General features: G+C 37.2%; 1 protein-coding gene across 1 annotated transcript; it reads right to left on the reverse strand.

The window, feature by feature from the left end:
- Nucleotides 1-7,676: 7,676 nt before the first annotated feature.
- On the reverse strand, nt 7,677-18,731 carry Rergl (RERG like). Its single transcript, XM_052720736.1, has 5 exons — nt 18,516-18,731; nt 17,378-17,434; nt 13,072-13,145; nt 10,375-10,523; nt 7,677-8,441 (listed from the first exon to the last, which is right to left on the reverse strand). The coding sequence occupies exons 1-5, from the start codon at nt 18,565-18,567 to the stop codon at nt 8,159-8,161; spliced, it is 615 nt and encodes a 204-aa protein (XP_052576696.1). The 5' UTR covers nt 18,568-18,731; the 3' UTR covers nt 7,677-8,158.
- Between the last annotated feature and the right edge of the window lie 901 nt (nt 18,732-19,632).

Consider the following 19,632-nt stretch of genomic DNA (forward strand, 5'->3'; position numbering starts at 1 on the left):
TTTGAACATTTCTTTATTTACTTAGACTTTTGTGGGCCATGGCACATGTGGAGGTCAGAAGACACTTGGGAACAGAACCACTCCTTCTGCCATGTGGTTCCAGGGTTAGAATCTAGGTCATCAGGCTTGGTGGCCAGCACCTTTTCCTACTGAGCTGTCTGGCCTGCCCTGTTATAATGAAGATTTGTGGTCTATGTTTCACCATATCAATAACTAAGAAAGATGGATAATTTTGATATATTGATTTGAGCATAATATTTACTTCTAATTTATTTCAATGTTTTCTAATTTCAAACTGGAGAATTATATCAGGATATATTGTAGGAGAAAATAATCTATTTCCTATTCTTTATTTATTCTTCTCATAGTTATATCCAAACCACAGTTTCTTCTTCTCCACTCCTCCCTGTCCTCTATCTCCTCCACCCCAGATCCACTCCTTCTCTTTTCCCTTCAGAAAAAAACGTCGGCCTCTCAAGGTTATCAATCAAACACAGCATAACAAGTGACACTAAGGCTAGAAGCAAGCCCTCATGTTGAGTCTGGATGCGGCAACCCAGTAGAGGAAAACAGTCCCAAAAGCAGTCAGCCGCTCCCACTGTGGCAGTCCCACAAGAACCCCAAACTACACAACCATACCATGTACCCAGAGAACTTAGCTCAGACCCATGCAGCTCAGTGATTGTCGCTTGAGTCTCTGTGGGTCCCTATGAGCCCTGCTTAGTTGATTCTGTGGGCCATGTTCTTGTGGTGCTCTCGACCACTCTGATACCTACAATCCTTCCTCCCCCTCTTCTGTGAGTTTCCTGAGCTCCAAGGGCAGGACCTGATGGAGATTTCTAATTTTGGTTCTTTCAGCCCAAGGTTTGACTGTGGGTCTCTGCATCTGCTCCCACCGGCTGCAAAAGGAAGCCTTTGTGATGAAGATTGGGGTAGGCACCAATCTATGGGTATAGTGGAATACCATTAGGAAGAATCTATTTTCAATGGAAGAAAAAAATGGGGGAGGGCGAGGAGAAAATAATAGCATTTCTAACACAAGCCAGCATCAAATATAGATTATATAGCTTAATAGAATAAGCTCATAGAATATAAAAACAATCACTATGTGATTTGATTCTATATTCTGGCCATTGTGAACAATGCCACAAGGAAAACAGAAGAGCAGGTATCACTTCAAGTTACTGATTTATTTTCCTTTGGGTCTACACCCGTATTTGTACATACATAGGATCTATGGTTCATATTGTGGTATTTTGATTTTTAAGGATCCCCATAGTAATTTTCATATTTCTGAGCTAATTAGCATTTTATTAAATGTGCAGATGGCCCATATTTCTAAATGTAAATAATTTATAACCTTGAGAATAAGTCTATACTCCAAGAGATTTAAAGATGATTTTATATGTTTTAAAGATATTATTTGTCTAGTTATGGAATACTCTTAGTGAGCCTAAGAACTACACAAAAAGTCATAATTGTATTGGCAGGTAATGATAAGACGACTCACTGCTCTCTGAGTCTTCGGTTCCTCTCTTGGTAGCCTTGACATTTGTACTTCATTGTCCTAGAATCACTGACAATTCCATGTCACCATGATGACATCTAGCTCATTCATTCCTCCATGAAGGAACGTACGCTTAATATGAACCTTGTGTTTATTAGTAAAATAAATTTTATATCCAAAATGAGGAAAACAAATCTATTTGGTGGCTTATACGTTTGAAAATTATGAGGGACTTTTCCTTTTCCTATGAAATAATATCTTGTCCTGATACTGTATATTTCAAATTTATGACGTGACTTTTTCTTTGAGAATTTAAAATACTTTAAATAATTTGGGACCTGCCTGATTCCTCCAGAATTGTAGAGTATGACTGATAACTGCCTTTAGAATCTCTAATAGCTAAATTACAATTATTATGCAAAGCCCTACAATAGACAGTTATATGGATTGTTAAATGACTTTGCCTTTTTTGCAAACTATAATCATTTTCCTTTATTAGCTGAAGGATTTTATAATTTAAGGAAGATGAGAAACCTATAAGTCACGCTTTCAAATAAGGAACAAGGATATTGCAAACATTAAATTCCCCCATAAAAATGTTAAGGCATCATTAAACTAGGTTCAGATTAATACAATTCAGTCAACTCTAGATAGATATCTCCCATAATCAGCTGAAACAAAACCTAGTGATCTAAGATGTAAAATATTTTACTACAGCCAATTTATAAACCTATAAAACATACAGGTATCATTCAACCTCTTTATTAATAGTGCATGCCTTGTATTAAATCAAAACCATTTTAAGGACCCCTCCCCTTTTGCGATGCCTTCCTCAGCTGTTGGCCCTCATTATGTATTATGTCACTGAGGCTCATCCACAGTGAATGACAGCATCCTTTTTTCACTAGAAGCAGCACAGGCTGTTCCAGGCCCACTGACAGAGCTTAACATCCTTTGAGATTTATAGATGTATTTTCTACCTACAACTTATAACACTTCATGGGCTAATGCTGATGTATTTGTTTTTCTGTGGATACAAGCTTTTCTTTCACATTGAAAATTTGAAACTTCTCATTTTTAAAGTTCTTCAAATTGTTTTACTGGTGAACTCTAGTCCAAAGAAAACGGTACTGGGGCATTTTCAAGTTATGCAATTGACTCTGCTTGGAGGCTTTCTTATTTACCCTATTTTTCTCTAGCAAGAAAGCCAAGCATGCAATGTTGACTGGGTTGCTGAAGAGTTTAATGGATTGTCTCTTCTTGTTAGTTTACTACCAGAGGACAAATTCCATGTAATGTCATCTTGTATCCCAAAATCAAGTCTGGAATTAGGAGCAAATCCAGTGGGAGTAACTCATCTCTACTCCACCTGGAATCAGCAGAGATCCCAAATGTTGGCATTTGCAATCACCCAGTTTACTCATAAATCTACTGCATGTATGGTCATAGATTCCACAGGACACCCCAGCCTGGTGGCACTGGGCAGTCCAGTGCGTGTTAACCAGAAGTTCCCAAAACAGAATCCCAAAAAGACAGAAAATGTTGGAGGTCTGTCTCCTCTAACATGGATTTGCATGTTATATTTTCAATTGCTGCTGTGTACTGAGAGTCAAAACACAGACCCATAAACAAAGTCCAGTAGTAGGCACAAATAGGAACATTTTAATTGGATAACAAGGAAACATGAAAAGGTAGTTGACAATATTTAAGCTGTCTCATTACCCAAAATGAATCAACATAATACTTTAAATATCATTCTAAGAAATAACCAATCATTATTTCTTTTTTAAAATTAGTTTTTTAAAAATTTCTTTTTTCGCCGGGCGGTGGTGGCGCACGCCTTTAATCCCAGCACTCGGGAGGCAGAGCCAGGCGGATCTCTGTGAGTTCGAGGCCAGCCTGGGCTACCAAGTGAGTTCCAGGAAAAGGCGCAAAGCTACACAGAGAAACCCTGTCTCGAAAAACCAAAAAAAAAAAAAAAAAAAAAAAAAAAAAAAAAAAAAAAAAAAAAAAAAATTTCTTTTTTCATTTTACAGACCAATTCCGGTTCCCCCTCCCTCCCCTTCTCTTTCACCCCCCACCTCTCCCCATCCCACCCCCTATCCACTCCTCAGAGAGGGTAAGGCCTCCCTTGAGGAGTCAACAAAGTCTGGCATACTAAGTTGAGGCAGGACCAGGCCCCTCCCCTTGTGTCAAGGCTGAGCAAGGCATCACACCCTAGGGAATGTGTTCCAAACAGTCATTTCATGCACTGGGGATAAGTCCTGGTCCCACTGCCAGGGGTTCCCCAAACAAGGAACATCATGAAAAAAAAACTTTGAAAAGTTCTTATCATGACATTTCAGCTATTGTTTATAACAAGATATATCATTTGAGCCAGGCAGTGGTGGCACAAGCCTTTAATCCCAGCACTCGGGAGGCAGAGGCAGGTGGATCTCTGTGATTTTGAGGCCAGCCTGGGCTACAGAGTGAGTTCCAGGAAAGGAACCAAAGCTACACAGAAAAACTATATCTCGAAAAACCGGAAAAAAAAAGATATATCATTTGAAATTATTTTACTAAAATATCAGAATCTAACCAGTAAAATTTTTAATATTTTGTATATATTTAATTAAAATAAAACGTGTATCCTTTTTCTTTGTTTTTAAAAATACATTAAAATATAGTTTTATATATTTTTGAGGTTTTATTTCCTTTTACTTCATGTATAGATGAGTGATTGTCTGAATACGTGTGTGTGCAGTGTCTGCAGAGGCCTGAGGAGGGTGTCAGATCCCCTAGGGAATGGAGTCAAATGGAGACAGTTGTGAGTTGCCAAATGGGTGCTGTGGATTGAACACAGGCCCTCTGCAAGAGGAACCAGTGCCCTTAACCCCTGAGCCATCTTTGCAGATCCAAAAGTCATACCCTTAATAGAGAAATTTTACTTCAATTGATCATAAAAAAGTATGTTGATTAAACATTAGCTAATTTGGTAACTGTTTAAACATAAACATTTTCATATATTTCAAAAATATTTATATTATTTTAAGGCAAAATCATCCTCAAGTAATTTCACTTAGCTATAAAAAAGATTTTAAAGAGTGAAGGGAAAATCTCTGAAAATGAGATTATTTAGACTGGAGGGATTGATCAACAGTAAAGAATGGTTGTTGCTCATGCAGAAGAACAGAGTTCAATTTCCAGCACCCATGTTCATTAACCCAGAGCCACCTGGAACTCAATCTGCAGGGATCCTACTCTCTCTTCCAGCCTCCATAAGTACATGCATTCACATATACTCATAAACACACACACTCACATGCATACACAGTTATATAGTGTTAACATGTAGCTCGTATGTTACACAGTCAATATCAAATATATAATATCAATAGTGAAATAAAAGATCAACAAAATTCCTAAAAGTAAGTGAACACAAAGTCCATCATTGAATTTTCTAGGAGAAATCACACAAATGAAATTTATTTCTACTCATGTAGCAGTGGCTACTTCTAGACAGGAAGCTTTCACTTTTACTTAGCATACATACCTACCACAGGACCTGTATGTCATGTCCTACTACACAGATAGAACATGGCATTCACGAGAAGAAAGAAATTATGCAGTTGTCAAGTTTAATACAGCAATCATCACTGTCTACCTTACAGAGTAGGTTAGCATGGAACACACTAATTTCTAAACAGTAGATGTTTGACCAGTAGGTCAGAGATTTGTTAAAAGTTAAGACTGAAAGATAAAAAAACAAATGAAAAAAAATAAAACATCATAAGAATGTCTGAGGGAAATGTATTTGACTAGATCTCTCAGAGATTTTTGCCTCTCACACGCATACCCACCAGAGTGCAATTACCAAAGATAAGTCACTGTATGGAAACATGAATCCATGTAGAAGAATGAAATTAGATCCATAGCTATCACCTTGCACAAAATCTAAGGCCAAATGGCTCAAAGAACTCAATATGAAACCTGGAACACTGAACTGCTAGAAGAAAACACAGGTAGTACCCCTTCAAGATATCTGTGCAGGAAAGGACTTTCTGAACAGGACTCCATTTGCCCAGAAATTAAAGCCATCAATGGGGAAATGGGACTTAATAAAACTAAAAAGTTTCTGCACAGCTAAAGAATTAAGCCAGCAAAGAAGAGACTCATAGAGTTGGAGAGAATCTTTTCCATATATCCGTTTGATAGGGGATTAATATCCAGAATATTAAAACAAATAGTGAAGCAAATAAAAGACACAATTAAAAAACAGGCTATGCATCTGAATAGAGAATTCCCAAAATAAATTAAAATGCCCAAAACATCCTATAAAACATTCATCATTGTAACAAATTAGAGCAATGGAAATTAAAACTACTTTGAGATTTCATCTCACCCCAGTCAGAACGGCAAGGATCAACACACAACCTATCATACATGCCCTAGAGGTTATGTGGAAAGAGGAACTTCCATTCACTGTTGGCAGAATTGTAAACTGGTACAGCCAGTCTGGAAATCAATGTTGAGATCTCTCCAAAAGCTAAATTAAATACACCACATAAGCCAACTGTAACACTCCTTGGCATATGGTTCAAGGAACTTGACTTCCAGCTTAACAGATATTTGCTCAGACATGTTCATTGACTCTCTATTCACAACACTTAGGAAACTGAAACAACCTGATTTTCCTTTAACTGATTAATGCATAAAGAAAATGTAGCATATATACATGATGGAATAGTATGCAACTATAAAGAAAAATGAGACTGTGAAATTCATAGGTAAATATATTGAACTAGAAAAGTTCTAGTGAATGATGTAAGGTCAGATTTTTAAGAAACAGTAATATTTCAAGGTATCCTTCCTAATATGTTAAATTGTGGCTTATGCTGAGTGAGCTCATGTCTAAGGATTCTCTTGTTTGGGTCACCTTGTTCCATTCTAGCTTACCATCCTCTACTCAAAAGCTTCTTCTGTCATGGTCCCCAAGCTCCTATTCCCACACAGTAACCAAGTGTGAGTACATCATTGCCTATAGTCTGAGTTTTATTTCTCTGAGAACCAACCATAATGATCAACATTTTGTCAGATGCTAGACAAATAGCTTCAGAGTGGAAGATAATGGGTAGATAAGTATAGTAAGGATAGTCAGTATTATAGTTTAGAAGGTCTACCATTGTCTTAGAAGGAAATGTTAGCCCATGAGATTTAATAAGGTTTGCATCTTATAAAAAAATTAGCCTTCACAGTAGCAAGGCCTTCAAAGTTGTAAATTTATCAATTGTTCTAGATAGTTATTGTCAAGATGGCACAATCTGGGAAGAGAACATCTCTATTACAGAATTGCCTACCACATTGGCCTGATTGCTAATTAGTGTAGGAGGGCCCAAACCACTGTCAAAAGCACAATGAGATGAGCACAAGTGCAATCAGATGAGCCTGGATATATAATGAAGGTGGTTAAGTAAGCCGCAGGGAGCAAGCCAGAGAGCAGCATTCATCTGTGGTTTCTGCTTCAAGCTCCTGCTCTGGCTTCTTTCCATGAGAGGATAAAAACTATAAAAATAATAAATAAATAAATAAATAAATAAATAAACTCTTCCTGAAGTTGCTTATGGTCACAGTTTTTATTAAAACAATAAAAAACAAACTGGGTAGCCTTTATTCCCCTAAATAAATTAAACCAGATAACATTTTATTTTTAAAGGATCTTACTGCTATCCATGAAGTTCTTTGTGAGCAATGTCTTCTGTGACTACAGAGGCTGATCTTCACTGTATACCTGTCTAGGTTTGGAATCACCTAGAAGACACACAACTGTTCAAGTCTGTGAGGCTGTTTCCCAGGAGGCCTCACTGAGAAGGGAAGACCTACTCTGGATGGTTGGTTTCCCAGGACCACTAAAAAGAAAATTAAGGAGAAAGTCAGGTGAGCATGAGCGTTTATCTCTCTCAGCTGCTTGATTGGTCACGCAGTGTGGCCAGGTGTCTCACACTCCTGTCATCAGGACTCCCCTGGATGATGGACTGTATCCCTTCAAACTGAAAGCCAGCAAAAAAAAAAAAAAAAAACAAAAACAAAAACAAAAAAAACTTTCCTGCAATACCTTAAATTTGCTATATATATATATTTTTATATTTTACATCTATAAGATAGTAAGTAATTCATACAACAAATTTTTCATTATTGCATCAACTGTAAAATATTTATTCATGGACAGGTAATTTAACATATCCAACACTAAAACATGTTTTAAGCAAAAATCTGTTAAATATCATGAAGTCACCTTACAATTGATAACTGATGCCCTACAATGCATTAGCTGTATGAATATCTGTATGTTTTACTCAAAACAATGAAAGAATATAAAAGTGAACCACACATTAAAACAGTAATTTAATAGAACATGTGCAGAGATTACTCAGCAAGGCATGAGGAACAGCTCTCCAATGATACATCCAAGTGTGTATTTGCTTGTACAAGAAGTGAAAGTTTATGTGGAAAACAATATGAACCAGATATAACCAAAAAGATGTTACATATTTTAAAATTAATTTTCACTTATTCATATATCCCAAAAAAATCTTTTAGTTGTATAAATCATAAGTTTTTCATCTAAGTGTTTGAAACTCTCTGATGGACCAAGTCCCCTGGATTACATGTCTACTAAACAGATTTCCTTCTCTTTCCAAATACGTTATTGATCAATTTGGCCATTGATTTAGACCCACTGGGTCTCCTCTTCTCCTTGTGTTTGAAGATCATCAGAATGTCCTTGATGAGTCTGAGAAACATCACCTCCACCTCCAGGTACTGTTCTGCTGCAGACAGCTCACAGAATTGGCAGCGGAAATCTATCGCTAGCTTTTGCCCTTCATTCCAGCCAACCTCTCGCATGTGGCAGAGGTCTTGCTTGTTGCCAACTAAAACCACAGCTGGTTCCACCATCCTGAAACACAATGAGTAACTTTTTCAAGATGGTTTCAGCGACTCTAAGAAGTAATGTAAGTTTATATCCAAAGAACAGAGTCGAAAGTAAATCCTAGTAGGGATTATTTCTGTGGCCATGGCCATGTATGTGTTTAGAGACACATATCCCCACTACTATAGAGTCATTTTCTACAGAATGGAATAAATAACACAAACAAGGCTCTCAAAGTTTAGAGTTTGGAGTAGCATACAAGTTTTCTTTATTTCAGGATAGGCATAGTAACCAGGAATGGCTGTAATCTTTCCCATTTTGTCTTTTTATGTGCTAAGCAAAATAGTTAAATAGTCCCCACCACAGAACCATAAGATCTACCTCATCCAAAGTCCAGAAACATAAAGACATATGACATAGACTGGAAAATTGAAGCCACAAGCCAACATAAATCCATCATGCCTTAAACTTTTTCTGTGGGTACATTGTCACATCTATGTGAAAGTAACTAATTCAGTTGTCATTTGCAGATGCTATGTTAAACCCAGGTAGTGATTTACAGTAATAAGATTGGCAGCTTGAAGGCCTACTCAATTATACCATCATCCTAGACTTTATGGACAACACTGATAAGAACGCATGTAATTCCTCACATTGGCATTTGAATAAAAAATGAACACTTTAAATGAGAAATGCTGAAATAACAAAAATAAAGGAAATTAAACTAAAAACCTCAAACACCTAAGTGTTTCATTAAAAGAGCAAAAACTCTCTAAATACAGTCATCTTCCTTCACTGTTCTGTGTGCCAAGACCGTAGTGGGTAACCTTTCCAGCTTTGACCTAGAAATACCACCCCCTTTGAGGCTTCAGTAACTGTCATGCCCACAAGGTGGAGCTGAGAGAGGACCCCTGCTGTGGGATGGTCTGTATGTCAAATGTGTTGCTGATTGGTCAATAAATAAATCACTGATTGGTCAGTGGCCAGGCAGGAAGTGTAGGCGGGACAAGGAGGAGAAAAAACTGAGAAGTGGAAGGCTGAGTGAGAGAGACACTGCCAGCCACCATGATGACAAGTCGCATGTGAAGATGCCGGTAAGCCACGAGCCATGTGGCAAGGTATAGATTAATAAAAATGGATTAATTTAAGCTGTAAGAACAGTTAGCAAGAAGCCTGCCACGGCCATACAGTTTGTAACCAATATAAGTCTCTGTGTTTACTTGGTTGGGTCTGAATGGCTGTGGGACTGGCGGGTGAGAGAGTTTGTCCTGACTGTGGGCCAGGCAGGAAAACATTTAGCTACAGACCCCTGAAGGCCCGAGATCCTTTCCCAGACCCTGTAACCTATCCCTTCACTTGTAAGTTACCCCACAAAATAAACCTCCCTTTTAACTACGTGAAGTTGCCTTAATATTTTAACCAATACAAGACAGTTAACAGTGGACTGTTGACCATGTTTTTATCTCAGGGAGTAGAGTGGAGAAAAATGTATCTCTACCCTTGCCATGTGTAGATGGTTGACTATTCAATCTGTTTTTGCTGTGACATTCTGGACAACCAGTAATGAGGAATTGGATTTCACAAGATACCAAACATAATAAATCTGGATTTATTTAGGATCCTTAACATTTTCGTGAGAATGAAAAGGAAAGGTGGACACGTGAAGTACCCGCTGTACAGAGGACCATTATTTTGCTAGTGAGTGTCATGTTAACAATAGAAGCTGTCTTGTAAAATGGCCATTTACTCGGGGCAAGTAACTGTTTATGTCAGCCAGGATATAAAGCATTCTCATCTGATTCCTTTTACTACGTGTGTAACTCCTGTGGAATGGGAAGGTGAATTGTTCAGGGCTGTTAAATTTTGTAATTGGAAGTCTGTATTAAATTCTTCCTAATGATGCTCAGGGCACGATGATGATTTACTAAAATGGAAAGGAGATGGGAAAGAAATGCCTTACCTTTTACAATGAGTTGTCGGTGGCTCCCGAATTCTGTAGATAAGGGCTTTTGCAAAAGCAAAGGAAGGCCTGTCACTGATGTCATACACAATCACAAACCCATCTGCCCAGTGCAGCTCACTTGTGAGGGAGCATTTTGCCTTCTGTGGCTGAAAATGAACCAAGCACATTCAAGTGTAGTTCTCTCCCAGCAGTGTACTATGCTTCAGTTAATTACTAGTTATCCTTTTCACCTGGGCAGACTTCAATAAGGCCAAAAAACAATAATCTCTAAGGTCTGCTTTTCACTGTTCTGTTTCTTTCTTATCATTGTCTTAAACTAAAAAATAACCTATTCCACCAGATCTTCAAAGAAGAGTTAACACCAATACAACTTTCTTTAAAAAACATATACTTTTTTCTGAAAAATTGATATGCCTTTTAAATTAATATTCACACATTTGTCTGGAAAAAATATGACATCTATGTTAAGTAATGGACTATCTATTTTTACTGTTGTGTGCCTGTGTGTATTTGGATGTGTGCATGCATGTTCATGTGTGAGTGTCATCACATTCTTAGCATGGAAAACATGTAGAGATCAGACAACAACCCCAGGCTTGGCTCCCCTTCCTCCTTGTTTGAGACAGAGCTTTTGTTACAGACAACAGGCTGGTCTGCACACAAACTTCCTGTCTCCCTCCATCATAACATAGGAGTGCTGGACTTATACAAGTCTGTTACAGTGCCTAGCTCTACATGGATTCTAAAAATCCAAATTCATGTCCTAAGGATGGCAGGGGAGTACTTTATCCACTGAAACATCTCCCCAACCTAAAATGTCTGTTCATTGGCAATAGTAGATTCAAACCCATGAAAGAGAAAAATTTATAAAGTTTATCTAAAAGTGTTTATAGGATAATTTTGGAGAAAATACCTAAAACAAATCAATAACTTGTTTTGAAATCTTAGAAAACTGACCATTTCTTCTCATTTTTATGATGAGAAGGTATTTTGAGAGATTATAATGGGAAGATTATTTCGATATTTTAGTGTTTTGACTAGATAAAGAAATTTATATTCAAAATTTGTCTTACTCATGCTCTACTGAAAACTGGTTACAAACGTAGAAAAGTTAATGTGCTGTGGGATGTTCTGTATGGCAAATGTGTTGCTCTGATTGGTTAGTAAATAGAACACTGATTGGCCGGTAGTCAGGCAGGAGGAAGTGTAGGCAGGACAAGGAGAAGAAGAATTCTGGGAAGTGGAAGGCTGAGTCAGGGAGACACTGCCAGCCGCTGCCATGACAAGCAGCATGTGAAGATGCTGGTAAGCCACGAGCCACATGGCAAGGTATAGATTTATAGAAATGGATTAATTTAAGATATAAGAACAGTTAGCAAGAAGCCTGCCATGGCCATACAGTTTGTAACCAATATAAGTCTCTGTGTTTACTTGGTTGGGTCTGAGTGGCTGTGGGACTGGCGGGTGTCAGAGATTTGTCCTGACTGTGGGCCAGGCAGGAAAACTCTAGCTACAGTAATGAAAATATAAACTGAACTGACAAGCTATTCTGCCTTAATTTCTGACAGCTACACTGTGTGCTCACAGGAATGCATATGACCACAGCTATTTTAAAGACTCAGTGGGCTGGAGAGATGGCTCAACAGGTAGGAGCGCTTTTCCCGTTCTCTGACTTCTGTAAATCTTACTCTTACTCCATGGCCTGATGTGTATCTGGGTGCTGGCCCCTGATGTCCTCCTCCTTCTCTGCTCATGCAGAGGATTCAAGTTCAGTTTCTAACACCACATGGACTCTCACGGCCATCTGTAATTTCAGCTCCAGGTTATATATGTGTTGTTGTTTGGTTTTGCTCTTTTTGGGGGGCCACCACCCGGCTCTCAAATAAATCACACACAGAAGCTTATTCTTAATTATGAATGCTCAGTCTTAGCTTGGTTTATTTCTAGCCAGCTTTCCTTAACTTAAAATATCCCATTTATCTTTTGCCTCTGGGCTTTTCCCGTTCTCTGACTTCTGTAAATCTTACTCTTACTCCATGGCTTGATGTGTATCTGGGTGCTGGCCCCTGATGTCCTCCTCGTTCTCTGGCTCCTTCTTTTCTCTCTTCTCTCTCTCTTATTCCTCCTTTTTCTATATATTCTCTCTGCCTGCCAGCCCCACCTATCCTTTCTTCTGCCTTGCCGTTGGCCAGTTCTTTATTAGACCATCAGGTGTTTTACACAGGCACAGTAACACAGCTTCACAGAGTTAAACAAATGCAACATAAACAAAAGTAACACACCTTAAAATAATATTCTACAATGTATATGTCCTCTTGTCTTTCTGGGTACTTCATGCCCATGGTACACATACAGATAAATCACCCACAAGCAAAATACTCATACACATAAAACAAAATCTAAGAGATTTTTGTTAAGACTATTTCAGGGCTCACTTTTACTCTTCATTAAAGATATTTTTCCTTGCTAACTTTTAATCAAAATTTATAAAAAATCCTGATAATACAATTTACACTAAAAGAAATGCCAACATTTTAACAATTAAAACTGGGAAGAAATTTTATTTTAGTGTTGGCATTATTTTACATATTCATACCCACTCATATTTAAGTTAATAATTTAAATTAATTATTAATTTAAATTAAATTATGCTTGAAAATAAAATAAAACCAAGGGGTGTTCTGTTTGACTTACTTGAGAGCATGGGTCATATATTTCCAGATTCAATGGTTTCCCTTCCAAACACAACTGCTTATTATAGACAGATTCTGAAAAAAATACATGTACTCATTGTCAGTGTGGGAAAACTTCAGAATAAACACTCATTTGTAACTAATCTTGGTCTGCCAAATCCAACAAGTCAGATTTTCAGGCTATTTTTACTGAAGACTTATTTGTGTGTGTGTGTGTGTGTGTGTGTGTGTGTGTGTGTGTGTGTGTGTGTGTGTGTGTGTGTGTGTGTGTGTGTGTGCTGTCTACATGTTTGTATGTGCACTACATGTGTGCCTGGTGCTCCCAGAGAAAGAAGAGAACAATGGATCCCTTAGAACCCAAGTTACAGATGATTGTGACCTGCCATGTGAGTGCTGGACCGAACCCGGGTCCTCTGCAAGACTAGTCAGTGCTTCTAACTGATGAGCCATCTCTCCAGCCTTACAACAGTCGTATTTTAATCACATAGTAAAGTACCTTTTACTCAAGGCTGGTGAGGAAACTGTGCATATCTTGTGTTGACCCCTTAACTTAGTTTGTCTCTAGTCATTTGCTTATCCTCATATGGTATAATATGGATGCTTATACCAAAGGCTGATTTATACCCTCTCAACACATTAAAATGTCCTCTCACACACAGATAAACAAACCATCAAAGTTCCGTTATGTGTCCTCTACCATAAATTTCTTTACTGCTTACTGCATTTGTTGATTGATTAATGAGTGCATGTATGTATACGTGTGTGTGTGTGTGTGTGTGTGTGTGTGTGTGTGTGTGTGTGTGTGTGTGTGTATGAAAGCTGTGTGGAAGTCAGAAGGCAAATTCGTTGCATAGTGTGGATTTAAGGTGGAAACTCAGGTCTTCAGGCTTGGCATAGAGCACCTTACACAGGAGCCACCTCACTTTTTAGTAGTACTATTACCAACATCTAGTAAACATGTGAAAATGGTTCTAAGTTCAATATATTTATACTTACCTTTGATCTTGTATGCCTCATTTGTTGCACTGCTATATTCGACCATTGACAAAATCTCAAATATTTCCTTCATGTGGTATTCATGCAATATATTCTATTTCTGTTTTAATTTTCTTTATTTATAATCATGCTCTATTAGTTTTTTTAACTCCCACTTCATCATTTTCCCAAACTCTACATTTGGATACAGTTTATATTCACTCTCTTGCGCTACTTCACAGGTATCAGAGTCATAAGTATTATATACTGATAGTTTTTCATCAGCTCAACATGTGTTTGTAACACAGACCTCTTCCACAAACTCAGGGCAACTATTTACTTTTGGGCATACTCCCTTAAGTATCTGACAGACATGTTAACCTGATTATGTGAAAATCTGAACTTTTGTACTTCCTGCAAAAATCTACCTTGTAGATTTCAATCTGCTCAATAGTATATGTTATATTCAGATGTAAAACATGAAGATCCCATATGACTTGATTTCTCTCCTGACCATATAATTCAGAAAAATTATTTTATTCTACATTCAAAATACAATTTAATTAGTCTACATGCCAGTATCTCTATTACTAACACACTTTCCCAGACCCTTTTCTTTCTGCCTGGATGTTAATAAAACCTTATAACTCATCGACTTATACCAACCCACTTTCCATCTGTAGAATAATCAGAAGGCACAGGCAAATGTGAGCCATGTATTTTTATCAGATACTTATTGAAACAAATTAGTCAACCAATCCTTGTTCCTCTTGGATTAAGAAACCTTTAACATACCTGAGAATGCCCCTCTCTTTCAACCCTCGTCACTTCTACAATCTCAGTAGAATTCCCAAGCTATTATTATCCCTCTCATTCTGTCCGCTATCTACTAACTTGAGTATTATTCCACTTTCTCAGTAACTTCCCATATCCAAACTTTGAAATATATTCTTTCTTCTATCTGGAATATAATTCCTCACTTATCTTCTTCAGTCAATCTCTGTTGAATTGACACCTTCTGAGGAAGATTTACCCTCTCTTGTCATTTGTTTTTACTTTTGTTTCAGGACAATGCCCCTCTACATATTCTAGACTGACCTGGGGATTGAATAAGCCCCAGTGGCTCTGAGCCCCAAGTGTTGGGGGCTGCAAACTTCCACCTCCACATTTGACTCTTAAAATCAGTACATATTAATGTTTTTCTCTGGTTTGTTATATTTATTTTTTATAGCATTTATCATCAAATGGCATACTTTTTGGCTTGGATTGACAAACCTATCTTTCACATTACACATTCTATGAGAATTTAGATATTTATCCTTTAATGCTCTGACATACCCTATTGATGTAGAAAAACGTATGGACTGTAGCAGCTATTCAATGAACATTCTTTGAAAGGATGAATTATTTCTGTAACTGTTCCTCCAGCTCTATTTCTCCACAAATTAACACACTAACACAGAAACATGACAAGTTCTGAAAATTAGTCTGTAACCCATAATAAGAAGTAATAGAAGGGGCTCGAGAGATGGCCCAATGGCTTGTGCTTGCTGCTCTTGCAGAAGACCTAGTTTCAGTTCTTAGCATCCTCAGATCAAAACTTTCTGTAACTCCAGCTCTTAGGAATCTGGTGCCCTCTTCTGACCTCCAGGAGTACCTGCATGCTCATGCCCCACATGCACTCAGGGACATATATTCACATAAAATAAAATCAATAAATCTCTATTTTACAAAAGAAGCAGACATTTGAAAACAAACGTTTCCTCAGAGGATGAAGACTGACTTTTAAAATCCCTCCAGGTATAACATTTGCCATAGTTTCATCAAACATCAGATTTTGTTTACAGATGTGTTTTTATTTTTGTTTTGTTTTATTTTCTAAACTTCCCACATTTACTATTTGCCCTGAATATAAACTCTCGCAGACAGTTTAAAGCATTTTCTTTCAAATCTCACAGCATTGGCAAGGGCTGTCATCTCTAACTGTTTTAGAGTGTTTTATTTTCCCCTCCTATCCTTCCTTGACAAGATGGAGTAGCTTTTGCTAGCCTGTTTCCATAGAGTCGATGACCTTTGGGTCACATGCTTATATTTTCAGAATGTCTTCAGGTCTTATATTCTGCATGGAGATGTCACCGCTAGGAATGTGTAAACATCTCATTTGTTTCTATAACTGCATTGTAGGAAGGATTAAGGTGAAGGTTTCCTTATTGTCTGCCCTCCTTTAGAGACTGCATTATCGTGTTTGTGTTTAGTCTCTTTTCTGTTCGGGGAAAAACTTTCACAACCAGGCATCTTGGCTTGTATCTTATGTTGACCCCTGTACCTGAGACTTTTACTCCTCGAAATGAAACACTAGAAATTTCTGGTTTTCTCTAGTTTTCTTTCTGTAGGCAGTTTTCAAACACTTGTCTTAAAATGTTCACAATGTCAAATGAGTGAAAATACTATGCTGCATACACAGAGAAAACCACATGACACAAATCTTTAAAATCATTTTCAGCAATATGCTGATAATGCCCTCTCATGAACAAATGTTTTCTTTGATTTTCATAGAAAAGCAATTATCAATTCTCTGACCCTAAATAAGCAATATTGAACAAAAATGACTCCCTTACATTTCCTAGAGTTCTGCTACTGTTGATTTAAGAAATGAAAAAAAATCCTCCAGTCTTTGATCAGATAAGACATAAATTCCATTATTTTGATCAATCTCTTAACCAAAGTTATACTTAAAGGTATAACAAAATCCTCACTTTGATGCTGTGGTGTCTCCTATATTCTAAGATAAAAATAAAGCAAAACTGCATTAGACTTAGTAAAATGACCTTAGGATTATACTAAAGTGGCTTGGCATCTTTTGCAGAATTTCTCTAACATTTATGAAAACAGCCTAGATAATAATATGACATCTAATTAATGCACCGTTCTTCTATTTTTACAAGCTTCATTTTATAGTTGTTTGTGCTGTGCATACTAATGTGTCTTTATCTTTTAGCAGATGTTAATGATCAAAACCTTTTCGCACTTTGCAAGAAATGCATGCCCGTGCTTTGCAGCATTTGAGAAAGATAACCAAAACTCACCGTTTTCTAGTTTAGACTTTAGAAACCCCTGACTTTCTAATTCATCATCATATTGGGTAATTTTGATGACAAAAAACATTCCATTCAGATACCTGCTTTGGAATTTAAACCTATAATCTTCGAATTAGAAGATTTTAATGAATGTAAAAACAACAGGTTCCGCCAAGATGCCTCTCTGTTCTTAATTAGGTTTAAAGTGTGATGCTGAAATGTTCAGATGAGTAGAAGGGAAGAGCAGCAACTTACCAAAATTAGAAGCATATTCTCCAATGAACCTCTTGGTAAGAAACCTTACAGTAAGTGCTGTTAAAGGAATAGACAGGATTTAGGTTTGTTTTATTTTAGAACACTGATAATTCAGTTAGGTACATCATCTTGATTTTTACACAATAATTAGTAAGCCTTAGAAAAGAGCTTAAGACTTTACCGAATTCTGGTCTAAAAGCTGTGAAAAACCGTGATTCTGTAGATGGAAGTATGTGATCTCACATGCTATACATGTAAATTGTTATAAAATTCATTAACAAAGGCAAACATGTACAATGCCTTACTTTCTAGAGTACAAATATAAACCTCATTATATTTGAAATCCAAAGATCTTACATTTATTTTCCCTATTAATTAAATCTTGTTCTAAGGTTCTGTGTGTAGAAAGGGTAGAGGCAGTGTCCAGCATGTGCAGTTGGTAAGGAATGCAGAGAGTTAGTGCCCAGGAAACAGTGGAAGACTCCGGTAGCTCATTGTCTTACTAAAACCCGCACATCTGCTAGTTATTCAGCTCTTGCTGTTAGGCTCTTGTTCATTGGTGACAATCTTACAGAACAGAATAGTAAATTCCACAATTAGGGCCTTTTTGTACTAGATTGTAGGATGTCCACAAAGCAGTGTCTCTAGAAAGTCATGGCCCTTTAGTAATACTGCCAATCAAAAGCACACTCCATACTCCGTTCAACTCTGTGCACTGTACCCTGACAACAGAAGAATACTTTCAAAACAACTAACCACTGGTGGGTTTGCAGGCAAGAGTACTGGGGTAAGAAACAAATGGGAAAGTGATGAAATGGTTCCTTGTTGGTCATTACAATTTTAAACATCAGTAGAAAAAGATTACAGATTCATATTTCAAGTAATCACATTGCCTCACCTCCCTAAACAGCTCATAATTAAACAATGACTCACCTGAAAGGTTGAAAACTCACACACAAAGAATTATTGCAAATTATTTCAGAGTGAGTTTATTATTATTTGTTGATATAGATAGATAGATAGATGATATAGATATAGATATAGATATAGATATAGATATAGATATAGATATAGATAGCTATTATTTAACAGCCCAGTATGTCTCTCTAATCATGCTGGACAAGACAGCAAAACTCACCTGATTTCCCTGTACCTTTGCCACCCAAGACAGCAAGCTTCACATCATTCATCTTGAGTAACTGGTTCAGTTTTGGAACCCTGCTGACTAGAGCTAAGCATATGGTGTTGAATTTTTTGAATTTCCCTTTTATGGATGTCCTTCTTTTCCAAGGGCAACTTCACCATATATTTCTACCATCTAATAATAACTTGAAAAATGTTTGCCTTTGGTACATTTCAACTGATAGTCTCAAATATTGGACTAATATTTAGACACTGAGATTTATGAAACCAACAGTAATGTATTTTTAACAGAAGCCTCTTTCACAATCCTCTAGAGAATCAAAAAAATGTCCTATTTTTATTTAGAAAATTTCTAGAAGATGTGGAAATAGTCCTATAAATTTACTCTGAAGGGGTCATTTTTACTTTTTATTTATTTATTTAAGAGGATTTCATATATGTATCCATGATGTTTTGGTCAAAGTCTCCCCGAGTCCTTCCTCTCCAAGTCTTCCCAGATTACCTCCTCCATATCTCCTTTCTTGCTCCACATACTTTAAAAAAAAATGGGTCCAATTTGTATTGTCAGTATGTGCATGGATATAGGGCCATCAACTGGAACATGGACAACTTATCTAGAATCCTTCCCTAGCAGTCAATAGTTGCCAGTAGCTCCTTAACTAGGGGTAGGGTTTCATAACCCCCTCCTCCATCCATGATATGAATTTGAATGACTTAGTTTTGTGTATGTCTTGTGTATTCAGCCAAAACTGCTGTGAAGTTATATGTGCAATGGGTCTGTCAGATCCAGAAAACACTGCTTCCCACATTCTTCTCCAACTTCTAGTTTTTATAATATTTATACCCTTTCTTCTATGATAGTACCTGAGTCATGAGAGGAGGCATGGGATGTAGATGTCCCCCATTAAGGGTTGAGCCCTACATAGTCTCTTATTCTCTGAAGTTTGACCAACTGTGAGTCTCTTAATTAAAGCATAATATATTGGAAAATGAAGCCTCTACATTGAGAGTGGAGAGTTGTACTCATCCATCAGTGTAGAGAAGACTATTTTATTAACACTTGTATCATATCTTATTTTCCTTTTGCGAATAGCAGTAATAATCTCAGCCAA

This window comes from Peromyscus californicus, unplaced genomic scaffold (assembly GCF_007827085.1).
Source record: "Peromyscus californicus insignis strain IS unplaced genomic scaffold, ASM782708v3 Scaffold_6__1_contigs__length_162567912, whole genome shotgun sequence".
In the NCBI taxonomy this organism is placed as follows: domain Eukaryota; kingdom Metazoa; phylum Chordata; class Mammalia; order Rodentia; family Cricetidae; genus Peromyscus; species Peromyscus californicus.